This window comes from Brachyhypopomus gauderio, chromosome 18 (genome assembly GCF_052324685.1).
Source record: "Brachyhypopomus gauderio isolate BG-103 chromosome 18, BGAUD_0.2, whole genome shotgun sequence".
In the NCBI taxonomy this organism is placed as follows: Eukaryota; Metazoa; Chordata; class Actinopteri; order Gymnotiformes; family Hypopomidae; genus Brachyhypopomus; species Brachyhypopomus gauderio.
In genome coordinates this window covers 15,182,178-15,205,634 of record NC_135228.1, presented here as the reverse complement: position 1 = coordinate 15,205,634, position 23,457 = coordinate 15,182,178, and the positions used below count along the sequence as shown (strand labels likewise).

Sequence of the window (23,457 nt, the reverse complement as noted above, 5' to 3'; positions counted from 1 at the left end):
CTCGTTGACGTTTCCAGAATCAGCCAATCATCTTAGAGCATCGTTCACTTCCGGCAAGTGGGCGTTCGTTACCTGTGTGCACGGAAGAACTCGATATACTCGCTACAACCTAGCAGAGTGGAGGCGATAAACCGCAGCAGTCACACCGTGTTTGGGGGACCACCGCGACTGGCGGTCTCAATGAACCGATAAACGAGCCCTCACGTTGTACGTTGTTATTTTCTCACCACGCGTGGACGCCTGAATATTTCTTGGTCGTCTGCTGCCAGCTCTGAAGGTTTAGCTGGCTAGCTAGCATGCTAGTCGGTGAGCGGCTACAGGCTAGCTCCACGGCTAACGGCGCTAGCGTCCGGTCAGCGAGCTCAGGCTCGGACAGCCGGGGTGAAACACACCCCACCTCCGCGTCTTTGTAACGGGAACACGGGTTTACGTGAGGCTGTAATGCAGTTGAATAGCCGGTGCGTTTGTTCTGCGGGGTGTTTCGGACTGACTAGATACGAGTGTGATTATTATGGGCTGTCGGGCATCATACGTGGATACTCCTATAGGGACACACTGGCCTAGCCAGCTAGCACCGTGCTAACGCCGTTACATCCACTCTTCTGTGGGCTAACTGTGCCCCTGTTCGTCCATTAGCCGTCTAGCTAGCTAAACGAATACAGTGGTTTCCTCTCTGTGTGTTAAGTGTGGTTGAGGTGGTGGTTGAATTAGTGAGCCGTTAATGTGACGACTAGACATTTGTGCTTAAATTTGGACGTTAAAGACGTTCACTGGCGAGTGTGCTAGCTAGCATAGCCACACACCGAGTGAACCTGTTAGAGCCATGCTAACAAACTCGTCTGTAGCTTCTGCTTAGTTAACGTCATGTATGTAGATTAATGCCACGGAATAGCTTTCGAAAATTATAGTTTTTTTTTATTAGTTTTAAAAGCTGTTTTCCTTTAATTTGATTTATTAGGATGTCTAGTTTTTCTAACGTAGCTTCCTGGCTAAGTGACATATAGCATAGGGTAGCTAGCTAGCTATCTTCATGTTTTTCAAATATCGTGTCGTTGTATCATCACTAGATATTGACCGTTACACATATGTTCACAATGGAACAGGTTTCCTTATTTCTGAAAGCTGACATATGCTTGTGTGCAATATCTCAGGAGTCCGACGCTGTAGGCTACACCACATTTGTAGCTAGAATACAGCAATAATCTTAACAAATGGTGAAAACGTCATTTAAAATCTCTTTAGGCCTGTTGGAGTTCTTTTTTGAACGCTTTCCAGTACATATCTATTGACATTTCTAAGCTTGCACGGGCATATCCTATTAAGACTAGTTTATTTTTATGTCAGTAGAGGAAAATAAGGAAACACTGAATCCGTGTAGTATGGTCGTAGTGTCCCTTCTGGTGTTGTTATTTGGATAATTCAGATTCTTGTAGATTCGGTTATTGTTTTGAAACTTGCTGTCAGAATGACCTTTTTATTTATTGAAGTGTGTTTCAAGGTGCTGGAGAATTGTAAAAAAACCAAACTGTTTTGATAACGGCTCAACATGAATATTTTCACGTAATCCTTTGGTTAAAATTGTGCCAAAATCCCTTAAAATGCACTGTAAAAGGTATACTGGATAAGCATGTGAATGTATCAGCTTATGTAGAAAGAGCAGTCTGAGACTCAGTTGTCTAAATCTATGCTAATTGTTGGGCAGCCTTGCTTGATAAGTCAATGAACGTGAAGCATTGGATCCCAATGGAAGTGCTACTGCAGAGACTTTGAGAAGGGATTTTAATCTACGTGCAAGCAGACTTGGCTTGTGCCATCTCACCTAAAAGATGGGCTCTCAAGCACTACAGATTTTGCGACAGGGGGTATGGGCCTCACTTACCGGGGGCTGGTATGTTGACCCCCACCAGAGCACCTTTTCCAACTGCTTCCATCTCTACCTCTGGATATTCCTTTTGGCCTTCCCATTCCTTCTGTATATGGTGAGTGTTTCAAATTTCCATATAAAGTTGTATTCTCAAGCATATAATTCAGTTTTGACTGTTTAAAGGACACATTAGGCTATTTTAATGCAAACTTATGTGCTAACAGCGTCTTGCAGTAACGAACTCTTGGGTCATTGGTCTTGTGATTTATTTTGAGGATAAACATCTTGTAGGAGAGTTTGACCTGATGGGAGATTGTGTGAATGCTTTGTTGCAGCTGTGAATCTTTGCTCTGACACAAGACCACTATCTGACTATTTTAAATAGAACAGCAATGTCCCCTTTAACCTAAAAGCATGTGGCAGTATGACGGGTCACCTAAAGCATTTCAAAGACCAGAACACATTCAGTGCGTACGAAAAAACCTGTAATTTTCTATACTTTGTGACCATGTTCGAACTATTATTCCCTCATTTGAAAGAATATCTTGTCCACCACACACAGAATTACCTTGCTAAGTTTTTTGAGATTTTTCTCATTCAGAATGTTCCAGCATGTATTTCTGGATAGATAACACAACAGTAAATGTTGAATGCAGGCAAAAATACATAGGCCTAATAAAATGATACATATACTAATGTTCCAACATGTCTTTAATCCCATATGATCCACCCTGAACAAAATTGTGTATACCAGTTATGCTAAGCAAAGCAAAATATCCACTTATCTCAGGGTTTTGTAACTAATGTTAAGAGTTGAGTGTTTCTGTGGTGTTTTGTTTGTACACCGACACATGTAACCTTCTCACATGGCACCCCGGCCAGAATGGGGGAAATGCTGTCTCTCCTCTAAACCATAGGATCACTTTCACCATCAATAATAATGATGATCACAGTCGTGATGTTTTACAACCTGAACCATCACCTCAAGATAACTCACCATTACATAGTGTATGAACGTGACACTTAACAATATGAGCATGAGCAAACTTTGCCTGCTTTGCGCATACAGGTGCAAAGTATCCTAAAACAATGCACATTATAATACAGATGTACATTTTCAATTCATTCTAATGCCATTATATATATATATATGGCATATTAGAAAATCAAGCTACTAGAATGTATTATCTCGTACGCTCCCATCTCCACAGCTCACATGTATCCTTTACCCCTGCACCCTATTTGTGTGTGATTGATGGGTAGTGTTGTGTGGTGATATAAAATGTCTCTAGTCCAGTATACAGTATGTTTGGCACGTACACAACGTAGCTGTGTTTAAGAATGGGCAAGCATGAAAAAAGGTTGGGTGAAGTCATAGTAGTCATAATCTTTTTGCATGTCTGTCTGTGCCAACAGCAGATATTGTACATAACTTTTAAACATGAGGGATAGAAAGTGAAAATGAATGAATTATTCAAAATGAGTAAAACCTAATTGCTTCTAAGCTCATTTGTTAATGCAGAAAAACCTCAACTGAATTGTTAAACCTCTACATGCCTGAGAGAAAATCGAGAGTTAGTGGTGTGTAACAGTTTTATTGCATTATTGCATTATACAGTGCCTAATTTGTTGCAAAATCGTCTGCAGTCGAGCTTGGGTGTGTTGTAGTAAAACATGTCCTGTCCTTGTGACGTGCAGCTGTGCTATGCGGACTTAACTTGGAGATACAGGCTTCTGTGTAAGATAATGGTAATGATGATAATCACGATTAGGGGTGTCCCGATCCAGCTTTTTGAACTTCCGATCCGATACTGATATTTATTTGCACTTCCGATCCAATATCAGCCGATACCGGCCTATCAGAGCATGTATTAAAGTTTAAAGTTACTTTGTTGTCAAACTCATGTTGAAAAACTTTTTACTCTTGATAACAAGTAGCCAGCTGAATTATGTTAGTTTGAATAATACACAATGGTTAGTAAGGAGAAACTGATCTGTTTATTTAGCAATTAATAAACTCAAAATAGACAAAATAATAAATAACAAACAGAAATGGCATCAGTAAACCAAGGCTTAAAAAGCCATAAATGCAAATAATATAGTAAATGGTATTTTAAAAAGTGACAGTTTTGTCACGCTTCGCCAAACGTTTCTGCCAGTGTTAGTTGTGTAGGACCTTTTTTGTGTTCGGTTTTCTTTAGAAGCGCTTCATGTAATTTATGGTGGTATTTCGCTAAATGCTTGATTAGATTGGTTGTATTAAAAGTTCTTAGAGCTTTACCACAACACTTGACTTTACTGTGGCATATGTTGCACTCTACCTCTTCTTTGTCGTCCTTTAAGGTAAAATAATCCCACACAACTGACATTTTTACTGATAACTTCAAATTTACATGGCCGTCTTAATAGTTAGGAGATGCCAGTGAGCTAAATTGGGGAGATGCTATTCTCGTGTGCTGAAGGTGTGCTGGAAAATGCGGACCGGATTTTACACTCACTAGCGAAAACACAGCAAAAACTGGAATGGATTATCTAAAAAAATCTGACAAAAAAAAACTGGATCGGGAGTCTGGATCGGCTATTTCTCGTGCCTGCCGATCCGATACCGATTCACATTTTTTGCAAATATTGGCGGCCGATCCGATCCAAATATCGGATCGAGACTAGCCTAATCACGATGGATCAATGCATAAAGCCTGTTGATTAAAAACCTACTTGTATTAGTCCCTGAGCTACACAGAGCCCTTTCACAATCTTGCTTATATTGATCAAAACGGTACATCTGCCTCGCACACCAGAGCTTTCTCTCTAAAACGTAGGCCTGAGTTTATTCAGAACTTTGCAATGTGCAAATTTAAATAACTAAACTTCATAACTTAAAAAGGAAGTTTTACACTAAGAAAAAAAGTACAGTACTTGGCGTATTACAAAACCTTTCTTTTAAAAATGCTCTTAAAAAAATTTAACTGCCCCAAAGACTTAACACACATCAAGGTATCCCATATACTTCAGCTGAATTCCTTCTTGTTGTCACATTGTTTGGCTAGACGTTTAGACGCCACTTCATGGTGCTCTGAGGTGTGTGGACAAACGCAGAGTGGTTTCTTGCCATATGTGGCATTCCTTCACTTGCTGTGACTCAGTGTCGGTTGTTTTCATATGCAGACGTTTTGCTACCAGTAGTAGACATTTCCTCATTTAAAGCCTGCAAGCAAAATGAGCTCCGAGTCAGCTGGCAATACTGTTTTTGCAACTTTAAAAAGATTTTCCTCTAGGTTTTGGGAAGTAAAGTAAATAACTGCAGAGTTCTGCTTAGTGATGAGTGGCATTTGAATAGTCACACAAGAAAAGCGGTCCAAACCCAAAATAAATGAAATCATTTACCTTGCAGACAAGACACATTACACGCAAACTGTCAAAAGCCTTTGTGCGTTCCCCGTGGCACCTTTTATCAACGTGTGCATGTTTGCAGCACAGAAGGGGTCGTGTCCTTGGTGAAGGGTACAGTGCTGGTTGAGTTTGGTGGGAATTTACCTTCAAACAGCAGACGTTTTTCGTGACAACCGGTCTTCTGTGATGCAAACATGCACATGTTGATAAAAGGTGCCACATGAAATTTCTTGATGAATTCATAAATGTGTGTGTGTGTGTGTGTGTGTGTGTGGGTGTGTGTATATATCACATTTTAATTGCATTTCAATATCTAACATGAGAAATATTAATTTAAGTTTGAATGATGAATGAATCAATGAACATAATCATAAACTTCAACATCTTGTTTATTTTTCCACCAGTCTACTACACAGACCAATAGATGAGTGCAGAAAACGGAGCAAACAGTTTTCAGAACACTGGAAGTTCTGACCAAAAATGTTGTTTAATTTTGGGAGTTTTGCTCAGGATATTGGAAGAATAAGATGAATAGTCCTCTGCACAGGCATCTCCATAGTGCCTAGAAGTGGTCTTCTGCATGCTCAAAGCAAATGACTGGATCTTCCATTCATCATCTATAATATGAGCTGTCACACCAAGATCATTCTTGTTGCTAACAGAGGTCCAGCGATCCCCAGTCAGAGCCACATTTGTGGCGCTCTTCACAATAACCTGTTTTACTTCCCTTTCCTCATCATACAGCTGCTGGATTTTCTTTGACATTGTCTTTCTGGACAGCAATTCGTAACTTGCATCTGCTGACGCAATTTGCAACGCTTCTTGTAAGCCTTTATCTGTGTCCACAGTGAGTGGTCTACAGTCCACAGCAATCCATCTCGCCATTGAATTGGTCAATTTGACTGACTTGGACTTTGACATTTTGTTTCTTAATTTGAACCCCGACATGTGGTTGAGTGTTAACTGGCCACAATGCTCGTACTAGGAATACATTTGGCAGCTAAGTGATCATTACTGACCTGCGCGTTAGCCCCAACATGTTTTGCGTTGGTGTGGTAACGAAGGGTGGAAGTGCTCCTGTGATAAGTGAACTCCTTCCTACATAAAGTGTAAATAACACTATTTTTGTTTGTACTTCCATCTGGAAGTTTCTTACATTTAAATTTCCCATCCATCAGCGTAGCCTCTTCAGTCATCTCCATCATGCTCATCTCATTGTACGTCCTTATAATCTGTATGTCTGGAACTTGTGCACCGAGAAACATTCCACGGTACAAAAGTGTCTCATGCATTAAAATGCGTAATTTTTTAGTTGGTTATTTTCCCTGTAATTAATTAATCGAAATTAACGTGTTAGTTAATGACTTTGAAGCATCTCTTGATCAGTAGTCGTAACTGCACAAATTTTTCGTACAGCCCATTTCTTCATCTCGTACATGACTGAATTGTATTGCAACCATTTTCATGTAGCATGCATGTTCTCCCCTTCACACCACGGTCCTCCTCTTCTCTCCAGGCCCTCCCCCCCAGTCTGGTGGTGGCCGGGGCGTACTGTGCCGTGGTGGCCGTCTTCTTCACCGCCGTTAAGGTGGTGAACTTCCGCCTGCACGCCATGTTTGACTTGGGCGAGATCGTGGAGAAGAGGCAGGCCTCGCTGACCACAGACGCCCAGAGAGTGGAGGAAGGAGACGACACCTCCGCAGCTCCGAACGGCAGCCAACACAGGTGTGTGTGTGTGTGTGTGTGCGCGCGTGCGTGAGCTTCAGGTCACCACACCATTCCTTCATTAACTGAACAAGCGTAAGGCCTTCACTGCTCTTTATGTATCATCAAACATGCTGATGTTGTTTAAATAAGAAAGGTGCTTTAATAAGGACGTGTTTCCATTAGCCTTGATTTCTTCTTAACGTCCGCCCAGTGGAAGCTCAGGGCTGTTGGCGACATTAAGCAGGGACTATGCACTTAGCCTGGTGTGTCCATTTCGCAGGGACAGTGGGGTTGGCGTGGAGATGACCGTGTTCAGAAAAGTGAACTCGACACCCCCGGTTCGCTGCAGCTCCCAGCACTCGCTGTTTGGGCTGAACCAGGTGTCGGTGAGGACCGCCTGCACTGCACGCTATTGAGCCATGCACACGGTTCATTTACACTCAGCAAATTCACTTTGATAATGGACTTTCATTTAGATTGCACTGTCGGATACAACTGGATGATGGTCTGTATGAGTGGATGAATCCCTGCGTCTTTATAGACTGGATGGTCAAAGTCATATATTTTGGTCTCTTCCTCCATTCCCTCAGGAATTTTTGCCACAACTTGAAGACCCAGGAGGCTCAAAAGGTATTTTTGTTTTTGCTTCTGCTTGTTGCTAGTGTTGTTTTTATCGAAGCAGACCACATTAGCTGTAGTAGATGTTCGTGATTGCTACAGTGATAAATATTTTAGTACTTTCTCTAGTACTTCTGCTATTTAGCAGTTTCCTTCACTTATTCTTGGAACACTTAGGAATTGGTGTCACAATTGATGAATGTATAGATGTGTTGCATTTAATGGCCGTGCGGTTTTAAAAGTGCGGAGCTTCAACAGTAAGGTGAAGAATGACCGGTGTTCCTCGCTTGTTCTAGATATCAAGGAGCTGATGAGGGAGCACGGTGTTGACAATGGCACCTCTGCACGCAGAGAGGTCCTTCGCCACAACTCTCAGGATGCTATCAGTAAGAGACAAATGCTTTGCCTGTGATTTATGTATCAGTAGGTTAGATGTTTCAAGCTGGTTTGAGTGGCAGCAATGTTGTTGCAAGGTCACATCACCTGTCTGAACTAGGCACCCCTGCTGAGCTAGACAATGGTTGTGTCTGCGACCCCCTACAGGAGTGAGCGGAGTGGTTCAGTCCTGCCTGGTTGCAGCTCTGGCTGGTGATTTCCCTGCGGTCATGGGGGTGGGAGGGGGGATGTCGGCAGGGTTTGGGAGCCTGCACCCGGCAGACTGTCCCTCCATCCCTCCCTCCCCCTCCAGCCAGGAGGACGGCGAAGAGAAGGAGCAGGCGATGGGTGTGGACGCGGCGTCAGAGCACGGAGCTCAGCGCCTCCCCGAGGAGCGCGCCCTCGCCGGCTACGCTCCGCTAGGCCCGTCGGGCGAATCTGAGAGCCTGGGCGACGCCCCTCTCAGCCCCCTCATCAAGAGCAGTCTGAGCGAGGAGCTGAGCGAGAACCTCCTGGGCCTGGGCCTGGACCCGGTCGCCTTCGGACCCGGCGCGGTGCGCGCGGGCTGCCGGGGCGGTCTGGCGCTGGCCGCCGGCTCCACAGACAGCTGCTTCAGCGGGGGCGGGGCCGCCACAGACCGCGAGACTCTGAGCACGGTCAGCAGCTACCGCAGCGAGAAGACGGACTCCACCCAGCTGGAGAGCCCGTCGCTGGGCCAGGCGCGCCACACGAGCCACGCGCCCGCCTTCACGACCCCGACCCAGGGGCCCTGCCATCGACCGGACGACCCCACCTTCCCGGGGGGCAGCGACACGGACGACCTCTCGGACAGCGAGCTGCTGCGCTCCCCCACCAAAGAGCCAGCCTCCGGACCGGGCCTGGACCGGACGTTGGTGGAGGGGGAGGACGTGCTCCCTCCGCCCACGGACGCCGCGCAGGCCCCCTCCCCGCGGGACTCGTCCCCGTCCAGCAGCGGCCCGTCGGACGCCTGCGACCCGGGCCGGCCGATCCCCGTCCCCCCTCTTCCCCCTCCTCGGCAGGCCAGTTCCGTCCCCTCGGGCCTGGCCCTCGGGCTGGTGTGCTCCGAGCCGGCGCTGCCGGTCACCTCGCCGCCCTACCTGCTGAACGAGCCCCCCTCCCTTCAGTCCCAGCAGCAGGTGGTTCGGCCCAAAGACCTGAAGCTTCTGCGCGCGGGGGGCGGCGTGGGCCGTCGGCCCGGCCGCAGAAAAGTCCCCCGCAAGCGGGGCGCAGCCGGCAGCAGCAGCTTCGACTGCGGTTCCTACCGCCGGCACCACGGACGCGGGCCGCACCGGGACTACATCCCCGTCCGCAGCCGGCTGGGCGCCAAGGCCTACAGCGAGAGCCTGTTTGAGGACTCGAGCGACGAGGACGACGGCAGCGACATGAGCGCCGGCTCCAGCCTGGGCTCCCAGCGCCACTTCAGCTCGGACGACGACGAGGACGACGACGAAGACGACTCCAGTTCCTCCACCTCCTGCTACTCCCCCGATATGGCGGACTGCGCCGCGTCCGCCCCGCCCCTCCCCGTCCCCCGGCTGCCTAGTCCCAGCGAGGGGGAGGAGCCGGACTCGGTAGGCCCCACCCACTGCCGTAGCGCCCAGCGCTCGGCCAGCACGGCCAGCGCCAAGACTCACGCCAGGGTGCTGAGCATGGACGGGCCCGGCGGTGGCGACGCCAGCGCGTCCAACGCTACGACCTCCGCCCTCGTGCCGTTAGCGGCCTCCTCCACCCCTGCCCCGCGACCTCTCACCATCTCCAAGTCCGACCTGGAGGCCCGCACAGGCCACGCGGAGGCCTTTCCCCGGGCCCACCACAGGCTGGACTCGCTGGGCGGCTCGTGGGCAGGGAACCAGACCGGATGGAGGGCGGGAGAACTGCTGGAGGAGGGTGCAGTAGGAGGAGGTATCTTCTTCATCTTCCTCTTCCTCTATTGAGTGCCTCACGAGATGATAGTATAAACGTTTGTATTTCATACAAGCCGGGATCCGTTAATTTCTTTACTGTGTGTGCGTGTGTGCGTGTGTGTGTGTGTGTGTGGTCCCTGCAGCGCTGGCCGCCGAGGAGGACCTGAAGCGAGACTCTGTGAGCAACGTGAAGAGGACCCAGGCCATCCGCAGGAGACACAACGCAGGCAGCAACCCCACGCCGCCCCCCTCCGCCATGGGCTCCCCGCCCAGCCTGCAGGACCTCCAGCGGGCCCGGGCCTCCTCCCACTCCCGCGCGCGGGCCCTCCCCTCCGCCCTGCAGTTCGCCTCCTCGCTGCTGCTCCCCCGCAGCGGCGTGCACGAGGCCTCCACCTTCGACGACACCTCGGAGGGAGCCGTGCACTACTTCTACGACGAGAGCGGTGAGGGCACACCGACGTTGTCGCGGGTGTTTCGCTTAACGCAGGTCACAGAGTATTTTACGAAGCACCAACTTGCTGTTTTATTTCACATCTCCAGGTATAAAGAGATCGTACACGTTTGGACCATCAGGAGGAGGTTATGAGGACCCCGTGCAGTGAGTGTCAACCACCCGGTCCTTGTGTAGCGTTAACCACCAGAACCGGGGCTGACTCACCCAAGCTGAGCAGCTTCAGCGCATGACCGTGTGTTTGTGTGTGTGTGTGTGTCACAGGGAGCGTGAGCGGCAGTCCCAGTCGTCCAGCTTCACCTCCACCGACGTGCAGGACGTGGCGCCGGTTCTGTCCATGCTGCAGCCCCGCCCCGTGGTTCTACAAGGCATGCAGGTGCGCAGGGTTCCCCTGGAGATGCCCGAGGTGAGGCCCCGCCCACTTCACCAGCTCCACCGCCCACGCGCTGCTCCGTCCTCTCACGTGTGTGTGTGTGTGTGTGTGTGTGTAGTTTGACCTGGATCACGAGTCCTTGCACGAGTCTCAGGAGAACACGCTGATGATCGAGGAGAAGTCCAAGCCAAAGCAGTACTACAGGTTCTGGGTGCTACCAGGGAAGTGGCTCAGGGTCCGCTACGACCGCCTGGCCCTGCTCGCCCTGCTGGATCGGTGAGACCGCTCGCACACGGGCCTTCGAGTCCGCTCGACCGTCACTAACGTAGCCAGAAGGACGCGGTTCTCCCGGGTGCGTGATCCCCGTAAGCCCAGCACGGCTGCTTGTCCTACAGGAACCGGCGAGTTGGGGAGAACGTGTTTGCGGTGGTGCTGGCCAGCCTGGTGGCCTTCCTGGGCTTCCTCCTCCTGCTGCAGGGCTTCTTCCGGGACATCTGTGTCTTCCTGTTCTGCTTCGTCATCGCCAGCTGCCAGTACTCCTTACTGAAGGTGAGCGCTCCACACCGCTGGCCGTTGGCGCTGTAGATATCTCAGACGTGCTCTGGTGCGGATCGCTCACTCCGTCCTCGTGTTTTCCAGAGTGTTCAGCCCGACGCCGCTTCCCCGATGCACGTGAGTACGACGTCTGTTCCTTCTGTTCTGGGTTTTCTCCTGTTTTGATGGCATCTTTGGTGGTAATTGTTGGTAAGTTGTGCTTGGATTTGTGCAGGGCCATAACTGGATCATCGTGTACAGCCGGCCGGTGTATTTCTGCCTGTGCTGCGCGCTGATCTGGGTGTTTGACCTGGCTGGCCACGCCCACGGCCTGCAGCCCTTCTCTCTCTATGGAGTCGTCTTCTTCTCCGCCCATTTCCTGCTCTGCGCCAGAGACATGCTCATTCGTCAGTTTACATGTCCCCTCCCCTCCGTAGAGTTGTATAGAATGTTCTCGTATTGTATGAATTCTACCGTTTGGAGTTGTGACTGTGAGGGACGACGGAGAATCACCCTGCGCCTTTTGTGCTGTGTTGCAGTTTTCTGCCTCTGTTTCCCCGTGATCTTCCTCTTGGGGCTCCTGCCTCAGGTCAACACCTTCATCATGTGTCTGCTCGAGCAGGTGGACATGCACGTGTTTGGGGGAACCGGTAAGCAGCTCATCACGTTCTCGGGTTTCAGTTTGCTTGTGTGCGTAAAGTGTGTGTAAAGTGTGTGTAAAGTGTGTGTAAAGTGTGTGTAAAGTGTGTGTAAAGTGTGTGTAAAGTGTGTGTAAAGTGTGTGTAAAGTGTGTGTGTGTGTGTGTGTGTGTGTGTGTGTGTGTGTGTGTGTGTGTGTGTGTGTGTATAACCCCGTGTGTTGTGCAGCCTCCACGAGCCCCCTGTCCTCACTCTACAGTCTGCTGCGCAGTCTGCTGGTCGCTGCGCTCGTCTACGGCTTTTGCCTGGGTGCCATCAATGTAAGTTAACCGTCAGTCCTGCGTTCACATGGAAAGGGCTGATCTAGGAGGCACTCTTATTGTGTGTGTGTGTGTGTGTGTGTGTGTGTGTGTGTGTGTGTGTGTAGGCTCCGTGGGGCGAGGCTCACGTGCCAGTGCTCTTCTCCGTATTCTGTGGCCTCCTCCTTGCCCTGTCTTACCACCTGAGCAGGCAGAGCAGTGACCCCGCCATTCTGTGGTCAGTGTCCGCCACATGCACCCCTCTCTTCCTCGTGTGTGTGTGTGTGCGTGCCCTGCTTGGAGTGTCCTCGTTTAACTCTCTGACTTGGTGCACGGTAGGTCTTTGGTCCGTTCCAAGCTCTTCCCCGAGCTGGAGAGCAGAACCCCCGAGGAGCCCCCGCTGGAGATCAAGGACCCTCTGCCAGAGAAACTGCGCAACTCCGTGGTAAGAAGCACTCGCCATCTTCATTTAGCACCATGGGAAGAAACGATTGCTGCTTCTAAAAGGCCCTCACTCCTCCCCCGCTGACGGCTCCTGTTGCAGAAGGAGATTTTGCACTCGGACCTGGTCGTCTGTCCACTCATGGCCATCATCACCTTTGCCATCAGCGCCAGTACCGTCTTTATCGCCCTGCAGGTGAGTCCGCTCCCAGCCCGGCTCTCTCGGACCTCATTATTCACACGGCACGGCTGCCAGCCTGAGAACTAACGCTCCCTCTCTTCTGATTAAATGCTGAAGAATTAAGATATTGTCAGGGCAGCATTTTCTCTGCAGGATTATATTGCTCAGTTTCTCTGGTAATGGGAGAGATGTTTCTGGCCTGTGTCGGTGCCCTAATTCTCTCTCCCCTCTCTCTCTCTCTCCTCTTCCCCCCCCCCCCCCCCCCCCCCACTCTCAGCCGGCTCTCAGCTTTGTCCTCTACATCGTAGCTGGGGTGGTGGGTTTCCTCACACACTACTTACTGCCTCAGCTCCGCAAGCAGCTGCCCTGGTTCTGTCTGGCCCACCCTGTTCTACGGTCCCATGAGTATAGCCAGTTCGAGGTCCGCGGTAAGTATACACACACACACACACACACACACACACACACACACACGCACGCAGAGTTTGGGGCAACTCTGAGGTAAAGTCGAGATGATGGAGTATAACGTCCCTGTATGTTCAGATGCCGCTCAGCTAATGTGGTTTGAGAAGCTGTACGCCTGGCTCCAGTGTGTGGAGAGATACTTCATCTACCCCGCCGTGGTGCTCAACTCCCTGACCACGGAGGCCCACGCCGTCAGCCAGAACCCTGCCAAGCCTGGCACTTAGTAAGAACCTCCACCACACCGAAACCGCACCCTCCTTTCCAGACACAGAACTGCGCCCCCTGCTGGGGCTCCTGCTCCTCCCCATGGCGCTGAAGGGTGTTTGTTTGTCGTGCGTCCAGCGGCAGGGCTCTGTTCATCTCCGTGGCCGGGATGAAGCTTCTCCGCTCGTCCTTCTGCGCTCCCTCCCAGCAGCACGTCACCCTCTGCTTCACCGTCCTCTTCTTCCAGTTCGACTACCCGCGCTTCTCCGAGACCTTCCTCCTCGACTACTACTTCATGTCCATCCTCTTCAGCAAGGTTCGAGTTCGCCCGTCTCCCGCCCGCCTGCTCGCCCCCGCCCACCTCGCTCTATTGGTCTAAACGTGCGACTGTGTCTCTCCGCAGCTGTGGGACCTGCTGTACAAGCTGAGGTTCGTGCTGACCTACATCGCCCCCTGGCAGATCACCTGGGGCTCTGCGTTCCACGCCTTCGCCCAGCCCTTCGCCGTGCCCCGTATCCTCCTCCCGCTCACCGCCGCTCCCCGTTTACCGCCGATCACCGTCCTTCCGTAGCCACGCGATGAACCCACGCTCCTTTACCTTACGCGTTTTAATCATGGCGCTCACACCATCTGTCTATAATTAAAGGTGAGACAGCGTGCCGCAGCATGAAGTCAAAACATTGCAGGGTTCCAAGAAAGACCGCAGCTCCCATGCAGGCAGTAGCCAGCCAGCACTCTGTGGCCTAAGGCCTGGTGATTCGTCAAACACCGAGAGGTTTGCAGTGCAGAATCACGAGCCGTGTGGTCAAACCGGACCGCGTTCGGCTGCCGTATTTGGTAGTGATGGATGTCTCTGCGGTGTAGCTGTTGATGGCTGGTGAGTCGGGAGGGTGTGTTCCTTAGCGGCCCGCCAGATTCCGCCATGCTGTTCGTGCAGGCCGTCTTCTCCGCCGTCTTCTCCACGCCCCTCAACCCCGTGCTGGGCAGCGCCGCCTTCGTCACCTCCTACACCCGCCCCGTCAAGTTCTGGGAGCGAGACTACAAGTAAGCCCATATCGTTCTGAAAGAATTCTCCGAGTGGACCGAGGTTCCCGCTGGTGTTCACCTTTATTGTATTGCCTTCCAGTACCAAGAGGGTGGATCACTCCAACACTCGCCTGGCCACACAGCTGGACCGGAGCCCCGGTAAGTGGGAGTGGCTTCATACGGGTTTTGTAGCCTGGCCACGCCCCCTCCTCCGTCCGGCTCTGCGTTTACCTGCTGTCCTGTCGTACGAAGGTGCCGACGACAACAACCTGAACTCCATCTTCTACGAGCACCTCACGCGCTCGCTGCAGCACTCGCTGTGCGGGGACCTGCTGCTGGGCCGCTGGGGTAACTACGTGACGGGCGACTGCTTCATCCTGGCCTCCGACTACCTCAACGCCCTCGTGCACCTCGTGGAGGTCGGCAACGGCCTGGTCACCTTCCAGCTCCGAGGCCTGGAGTTCAGGGGTGAGGGTTATTTCCAGTAACACTTCTACATGGCGTCGGTGCCGGTCCGGTCCGATAGCCCAGCTCTCATTCTCGCGTTAGTGCTGAGTGGTGCGTGTTCTCGCCTCTGCCCCCCCCCCCCCCCCCCCGTCAGGCACGTACTGTCAGCAGCGGGAGGTGGAGGCCATCACGGAGGGCGTGGAGGAGGACGAGGGCTGCTGCTGCTGCGAGCCGGGCCACCTGCCCCACGTTCTCTCCTTCAACGCCGCCTTCGGCCAGCGCTGGCTGGCCTGGGAAGTGGCCGCCACCAAGTACGTGCTGGAGGGCTACAGCATCAGCGACAACAACGCCGCCTCCATGCTGCAGGTCTTCGACCTACGCAAGATCCTCATCACCTACTACGTGAAGGTACCCGCCCGCGTGAACGTGGAAGTCGGCCGGTGTCCCGCTAAAAGCCTTGCGGGAGCCCTAACGCCAGGGTCTCTCCCGCAGAGCATCATCTACTACGTGAGCCGCTCGCCCAAGCTGGAGGAGTGGCTGGCCAACGAGGCGGTGCAGGAGGCCCTCCGACCCTGCCTCAGCTCCTCCTACGTGGACAGCGACCCCACCTTCAACCTGAACATCGACGAGGACTACGACCACCGGGCCTCGGGCATCACCCCCACCGCCTTCTGCGTGGTGTACCTGGACTGGATCCAGTACTGCAACAGCCGCAGACAGAAGGTCAGCAGGGCTCCCTCTCCTGAAGGGGCCCCGGCCCACACGTAGCCGTCACTCGGAACCACCACTGTTCGCTGTACGAGGACACGGCCTGGCTCATGTGTCGTCAATCGTTTGATGATTTCTTTCTCTCTCTCTCTCTCTCTCTCTCTCTCTCTCTCTCTCTCTCTCTCTCCGCTGTGCGTCTAGCCTGTGCACAGTGAGAGGGACTCCCCGCTGGTCACGCTCTGTTTCGGCTTGTGCATTCTGGGCCGCAGGGCTCTGGGCACGGCCTCCCACAGCATGTCTGCCAGGTGACGCTCCACACTTTCACTCTGGTGTAATGGAAATGGCTGGTGGGGGGGGGGGGGGGGGGGGGGGGGGGGGGGGGGGGGGTTAATGGACATTACTGAATGGAGCCCGGGTTCTGTTTGTGTTGGGCCCTCTCTTCCAGTCTGGAGCCCTTCCTCTACGGACTCCACGCTCTGTTCAAGGGAGACTTCCGCATCACCTCTCCCAGAGACGAGTGGGTGTTTGCAGACATGGACCTGCTCAATAGGGTGGTGGCGCCCGGCGTGCGCATGTCCCTGAAGCTCCATCAGGTAGGGCACACCCCCACCCACCCCCACCCTCCTCTCTGCTCATCACGCCTTCAATCAGGTTTCTGGGCTAACGCTGCAGTCAACTAAAGACCCAGATAAAAATAGTTTTGAGAATAGCTGGTTTGTGAGCTCCGCAGACATGGTATGCAGTCATGACACACATATGGACAGGGATGGTTATTGTGAATAGTTCATTTAAAATGAATGTTAACTTCAGGCTGGTCAGCACTGCTTGCACGTACCTTTTCACTAGCCAGATCTCACACAGTGTGTATCCGTTGTAATATGTGTACATCATTTACTGATGTGTAGTTTATATGGTCATACAGTTGTATCAGTGTACAGTGTACACGTTTACTATCTCTACCTCCAGTAATGCTGTGTGTGTACAGAATTACCAAAACCTCAGTACAATTCTGAATATTGTATTTAATATGTTAATAGTTGACAGTGTATTGAGTGCAAAATGACTTGCAGGGGGGGATTAGAGGAGAGTGTAAGAACTCTGTGGGGCAACCAGGGCACGCTGGCTGCCCTGGGTCCTGCTGCCCTGGGTCCTGCTGCTCGCAGTGGAAGGCCCTGTAGCACTCTCTGTTCACACTGCCCTGTAGCACTCTCTGTTCACACTGCCCTGTAGCACACTCTGTTCACACTGCCCTGTAGCACACTCTGTTCACACTGCCCTGTAGCACACTCTGTTCACACTGCCCTGTAGCACACTCTGTTCACACTGCCCTGTAGCACACTCTGTTCACACTGCCCTGTAGCACACTCTGTTCACACTGCCCTGTAGCACACTCTGTTCACACTGCCCTGTAGCACACTCTGTTCACACTGCCCTGTAGCACACTCTGTTCACACTGCCCTGTAGCACACTCTGTTCACACTGCCCTGTAGCACACACAGCTGCACTCTTGATTAGGAACAGGCCACATTACAGTAATGAACACTCAAGAAAATGGTGCCAGCTTTGCTGGCCTATTACTTCTCCAGTGTGAGTGGAGCAGCCTAGAACAAAAATATTTTCATTCCTTGTCACTTCCTACAGGAACAAGAACTTGTAGCCTGTGATTTTACTGAAATGAAAAGCCCAGCATCAGAGAAGTTGGGTCTGGTCACATTTATTCAAGATCAACATTGAGGAGACATTAAAGTGTTACGATTGTTTTCCTCCGTGTCTGTAATGCACAAAACACATTCTGTTTCAGGGTGTGGTGAGGTGCAGGAAATGTATTAAGGCTCATAATGTCCTCTTCAAGTGTCCCCCTCATTCATCCACGCTCTCTCTTACACTGTGTGTGTGTCTGTGTGTGTGTCTGTGTGTGTGTCTGTGTGTGTGTCTGTGTGTGTGTCTGTGTGTGTGTGTGTGTGTGTGTGTGTGTGTGTGTGTGTGTGTGTAGGACCACTTTACCTCTCCGGACGAGTATGAAGACCCGGTGGTGCTGTACGACGCCATCACGGCCAACGAGGAGAAGATGCTGATCTCCCACGAGGGCGACCCGGTGTGGCGCAGCGCCATCCTGGCCAACACGCCCTCCCTGCTGGCCCTGCGTCACGTCATGGACGACGGCAGCGACGAGTACAAGATCATCATGCTCAATAAACGCTTCCTCAGCTTCCGTGTCATCAAGGTGCGCCATCCGCCCTCCCACATCTCACCCCCCCGCCGGCCCGGTTCTGACGCCCGTGTGCCGTGTAACCCCCCCCAGGTGAACAGGGAGTGCGTGCGTGGGCTGTGGGCGGGGCAGCAGCAGGAGCTGGTCTTCCTGCGAAACCGCAACCCCGAGCGCGGAAGCATCCAGAACGCCAAGCAGGCCCTGCGCAACATGATCAACTCGTCCTGCGACCAGCCCATCGGCTACCCCATCTACGTCTCCCCCCTCACCACATCCTACGCCGGCCGCCACGCCCAGCTGCGCTCCGTCTGGGGGGGGCCCGTCAGCCCACACAACATCTACACCTGGTTCACCAGCAGCTGGGACAGGTACCGTTCACGCGCCCCCCTGCGCACGCTAAATATACCGACGGCCGGTTGCCGGTCTGTCTCCTCTGTTTCCGCTACACATCCGTAAGAATTTACTGCTGTCGCTGTAAGTTCTTGAGGCCATATATTGGTAGCAAGTGACCTGTAGTCTTTAAAAACTTTACGCACTTCCCTGCAGTATGAAAGTACAGATGATGGATCTTTTGCTGATGCATCTATTCTCCTTCTGTGGGCGACTTGTGCATCAGCTGAGCTCCTCACACGGTGCGGTATTTAAACCGTAGCCTTGTGCTCTTGTGCAGCAGTTAATGGAATGCCAAAGCGTTTGAAGAACATTATTGTTCAGCCAACATGGATATGACGAAGCACTTATTACGAGTGTAAGCACCGAGCGAAAGATGCAGGGGAGCAGCAGAAAGTGTGTGTGTGTGTGTGTGTGTGTGTGTGTGTGTGTGTGTGTGTGTGTGTGTGTGTGTGCGTGTGTGTGCGTGTGTGTGCGCGTGTGCGTGCGTGTGTGTGCGTGTGTGCGTGCGTGTGTGCGTGTGCGTGTGTGCGTGTGCGTGTGCGTGTGCGTGTGCGTGTGCGTGTGCGTGTGCGTGTGCGTGTGTGTGTGTGTGTGTGTGTACACTACCCTCTCTGATGTCTTATGCAGGCTCCAGAAGGGCTGTGGTGCAGGCTGCAACAGCGGAGGGAACATCGAAGACTCGGACTGTGGCGGAGGCTCCACCTCCATCAGCAACAACCCTTCGCTTCACCCTCCCCAGAGCACAGCGCCCGCCGTGGCCCTGTCCCAACTCACCACCTCCCAGCCCTCCATGGGTAAGGCCTTCGCAGCACACTGTGTCTGTGTCCGGGTGTTTTCTAGGTGTCCTCTAGCTGGATTTGTACCTCGTTTCACATGACTGGCTTTTATATTAGAGTTCCTGTCTACAGGCACAGACAACCCCCTAGGACCCAGCTGGCCTGTCCATTCCCAGCCCCTCCCCCTGGCCCTCTTCAGCCAATCGGAGAGCAGGGCCGACGTGGGCCTGATCACCTCACTCCACCGGACCTCCTCCATCCAGGGGCTGTTGGGCCAGCACCTGTCCAGCTCGCAGCTGTCTTTTAGCGGCTCTGTGGCTTTGCCGCCGGCCGAGCGTTTCTGCCCAGGCAGCCTCCAGGACAACCCCAGCCACAGGACCTCCCAGCGGGGCCTGGGTCTGGGCCAGGTTAGCGGGCTGCCTTACGAGGGCCTCTACAGTAAGTGGAGTCTGTCGGGCAGGAAGGGCTTCAACGGGCCGGCGGCGGTGGAAGGAGACGGAGGGCTGTGTCAGAGCGTACGCACCCAGGTGACTCCAGCTCACGCCGTCCGTCTTCAATAATTAAACCTCCTATCATTTTTGCACGTCAGGAGCGTCTCCCCTTTAGTCTCAGTAACCGTCTCTTGTGTTCTGACTGCGTTTGCCAGGCGTCCCAGCCGTACCAGATCGTCCCACCTTCTCTCCCCCATGACGCCAGCCCGACACTGGAGCCGGTGGGCGTGGCTGTACCCACCGAGACCACGCCCCTCACGTCAGATCCTCCCAGCATGCGGGAGGAGTCTACAGAACTGCCTTTACTTGAGCACCTGCGCTGAGCCTTCCCAGAGAACAACCAGCACAACCAGCACAACCAGTAATGAACGAAGCTGCAGAGTCCATCGCCCTCGTCACTCAGCCGTAGGACAGTGAGGAGAGAAGGAACGAGACCAGCTGACCTCCCCGAGCCCATCAGTGCCCTGTCTGTGCTTCAGGCCACTGCAGTAACAGCGTTTGGTAAAAGCGTTTCCTGTAGTCCTGCTCCGTGCGAGGGCACACGAGGGAAGAGTGTTGCATCCTCCCCTTTCCAAGACGGACCAAGCAGTGATGTTGGATGAGTGGACCTCTGGTCATGGCTGCATGGTCTGAGTGGACCTCTGGTCATGGCTGCATGGTCTGAGTGGACCTCTGGTCATGGCTGCATGGTCTGAGTGGACCTCTGGTCAACGTTTTGGCCTCGGTGCTCACAAGCCAATATGGCCAAGCCAGTACAATCACAATAGATGTTTCTGCATGTATTGGCTGGTCCTTGAGGATTTTGAAAAACCTGATAAGAATCCTTCACTTCATCACAACGATGTTGACATAAAGAGAACTCGTAAGTCTTCTGTAGCAAATCCTTTCTTTTCCACCTGTGCTGAAGAGAGCAGCTCGAGCCAGTAAACAGATGGCTACTGTTCCGCAGATATGGATCTTCACACACACACACACACACACCTTTCTATCTCTAGAGGCCCCTTCATGTGCATCTGCAAACTTCAAGCACCAAAGGACTTGGGCTTTCTGTTCCTTCTGTCCCGCGGAACACATTCCACAAAGCTGAGCGACGGGAGCGAGGTGCTTTCACACGTCCGCTAGGTCAACCAGCTTCAGGGATACGACTTGAACTCGTACACAGACATGTTCTCGTGCGCCCCCTGACCTTTGAACTCGTACACAGAGATGCTCCCGCGCACCCCCTGACCTTTGAACTCGTACAGACTGACGTTTGGTGCTCCTCCCTCTACAGTTTACACGGTCAGGAAGGGGGGGGGGGGTCTGAAGCGTGGGAGTCGAGGGCTTCTCAGGTGGAACCGATCTGAAACGTAAGACAGAAGGATCGCTGACAAACTAGTGGTCCTTTTTACTGGAATATGAATGAGGGTTTCACACACACACACACACACACACACACACACACACACACACACACACTCCCCACTCCTAATGCATGTTTTTATATCCAGACTACACCGATTTGCCAGTGACTGGTTTTCCCAGTCCCTGACTACTCTACCCAGTGTGCTGTGGACCTGCTGTAGTGGGAGGAGCACAGTGCTGGCTCCAGCCTCTTTTAGAGCCTTTACTTTCTTACTGCTGGCGATCAGCTAGCACCTGCAGTACAGCCCCCCCTACTGCAATACTACTGCTACTGCACCATCCCCTTCTACTACTAATAGAACTAACCAAACTACTGCGACACTTGACTTTTATTTTTGTTTAATCTCCAGCGTTTTAGTTGGAAGATCTTTGGAAGAAATGAATAAAGATATTCCAGTTTAAAACAAAAATACATATTTATTTGATTGCTAATCTTGGAGGTGGAAGGATGTAAAGGGGGGGGGGGGGGGTGTCACCGTAACTGTAAAATGCTGAAATTAACTGGAAAGGTGATGCTTCTCTGATTCAACTGTAACTGCCCTGTTGGGAACTTTTTAAGGCATCTTTCACACTTGCAATCAATAAGGGTCTGGTTTGTGTTCTAATTCACCTGGGATTAAGCCCACAGCTGCCAGGTGTTTGGTGGGATTTTCTTGTATTGATCCATCCCCACCAGAAATGGGCCAATGATGGGCTGGCTGACTGCAGAGGGGACTGTAGGTGGTGGTGAAGATCAAGACACCTCAGCACACCCTGTGGCCAAGTGTGAGGAGACCATGTGTTGTGTGTAACTGAGCTTTGAACCACTGGCTTTCAGAACCATCCCATTATTATTATTATTTTTTCTGTAGTTTGTTTCTTTCTGTGCAAAATGGCCAAAGCCGCACCCTGAATTCTGAGCTGGTCTCAAGGGTTGACCTGACATGGTGGCCATTGCATTGTGGGTTCCTCTAAATTAAGGATTTGGAGATGGTGCCTTATATGTGAAGTGGCATGGCTGACCAAAACAACACACACCCACACACACCACCGGAGGCTGGAGAGCTCTGTGCTGAGCACTGGTCCAAGGTTTGGTGGTGTAATGCGGTCTGCTGCTTTCACTGGAGGTGACTGGTGACTTGCTAGTGAGGCTCCAGTCACAATGATGGCCTTTCTGGTGCTGGTGATAAGTCTTTCCTTCTGATATTGTCCTGGCTTTAGTCAGTTTCTTGCCCAGGTATTTTAGTACACTTCAGTTCATGATATACAGGTCAGATAGAATAACCCCCATACACAAGCATTTTTGATGTGCTTTTCAAAATAACTGCCTTTATTGTTTTGCAGCACCAATGTTGTTAAATGTACACTTTGGATTTGACACGATTTTGAGTGTTTAAAGGCTCACATTGCCATGTGAGGTGGGAGTGTGATGAGCTCATTTCTGCGTGCTGCTGACACACTCAAGTCTACACTAGTGGTGTTGCCACAGAAACGGAACCAGGGTCGCACCTGCATACATTTGGCTATTTTCAACTGCTTGGCAACCTGGTTTAAAGAACCGGACGGAAGAAACTCGGTGACGTCTTCACACAAGGGTTCCTGTCAGATAATGGCAATATGTAGAATAGTTCCTAAATGCTCAAAGTCCTAAAAAATATTGAATGATTTTGGACTCAAGGTATTCGGACGGTCTCTTTCCACGGGTGATGAGGATACAGACGGCATGTTGTGGGAATGCTAAGCAGGATCTCCATTCAGATAATTCCATACGTCATCCACCTTTGGGTGGGGGCACTGCTTGCTCTGTCTAGACTCCACTCACATTTACACACAACCAGATGTTCAACATTAACCATTTTTGGGGGGGACGACTCCAGTATGGTTTTACTGTTCACACACACGCTAAGCAATGGTCAGCCAGTGGCCCTAATTTTGTGGACTTTAATTCTTGTTGACTACCTTAGAGCTGGACAGAGGCCTAATTGTCTCATCATCAGGGCCATTTCTCTTTCTATCTGCAGTATAGTTTTTCCAAAGCCTGTTTGTTTGTTTGTTTGTTTGTTTCTGAATTGCAGGAAGGCAAGCACAAGTTACTGGACAGTCTCGGGTGTCAATAACAAAAGGGATCCAATGATTCTCTGCCATTTATGTATAGCATGTTTTGTATATATATAAATATTATATATATTTAAAAATATATCAATCTATTTTATTATTATTGGATTTCTGGTTCTTTTTCAAAGAAAGACACTACTCTGAGTCTTAGGAGAGCCATGTTCCTGTGTCCCTCTCTATGTCCCTCTCTGTCCCTAGCACGGAAGAACACTCTCTGACCTTTGACTCCTGTCGTTTTGGGAAGTAAATCGATTAATTCTGCTTTTGCACAACTCTTGTAAAATACTACACCATCCCTCCTTTTTTAAATCATCTTTTAGTTATATTGGGGGATTGTTTTATTTAAAAGCTGTAATTCAATATTAAGAGTTATGTACAGTTTTTTTATGTGATTTTTTTTTCCCCCCCTTACTATTTAAATTAAAGCTTCTTTTGGTCATTGAA

The 23,457-nt window shown here is 51.3% G+C and overlaps 1 protein-coding gene across 2 annotated transcripts; it reads left to right on the top strand.

Annotated features, from left to right (window-relative positions):
- The first annotated feature begins 74 nt into the window (after positions 1-74).
- On the top strand, positions 75-23,457 carry LOC143482344 (pecanex-like protein 3). 2 transcript variants are annotated; one of them, XM_076980688.1, is made up of 35 exons: positions 82-207; positions 1,703-1,979; positions 6,771-6,979; positions 7,242-7,347; positions 7,552-7,591; positions 7,876-7,965; positions 8,123-9,877; positions 10,023-10,322; positions 10,420-10,477; positions 10,595-10,736; positions 10,822-10,979; positions 11,099-11,252; positions 11,343-11,375; positions 11,473-11,644; positions 11,777-11,887; positions 12,104-12,195; positions 12,303-12,412; positions 12,514-12,619; positions 12,719-12,811; positions 13,074-13,224; positions 13,340-13,484; positions 13,604-13,781; positions 13,869-13,977; positions 14,380-14,509; positions 14,592-14,650; positions 14,744-14,959; positions 15,093-15,346; positions 15,431-15,661; positions 15,848-15,951; positions 16,092-16,239; positions 17,640-17,870; positions 17,949-18,223; positions 18,876-19,042; positions 19,157-19,551; positions 19,671-23,457. In XM_076980688.1, exons 2-35 carry the CDS (start codon positions 1,827-1,829, stop codon positions 19,836-19,838), a joined length of 6,843 nt encoding a protein of 2,280 aa, XP_076836803.1. In that variant the 5' UTR covers positions 82-207; positions 1,703-1,826; the 3' UTR covers positions 19,839-23,457. The 2 variants fall into 2 exon arrangements, with proteins under 2 accessions (XP_076836804.1, XP_076836803.1); XM_076980689.1 differs by having other exon boundaries at positions 75-1,979; positions 10,595-10,706.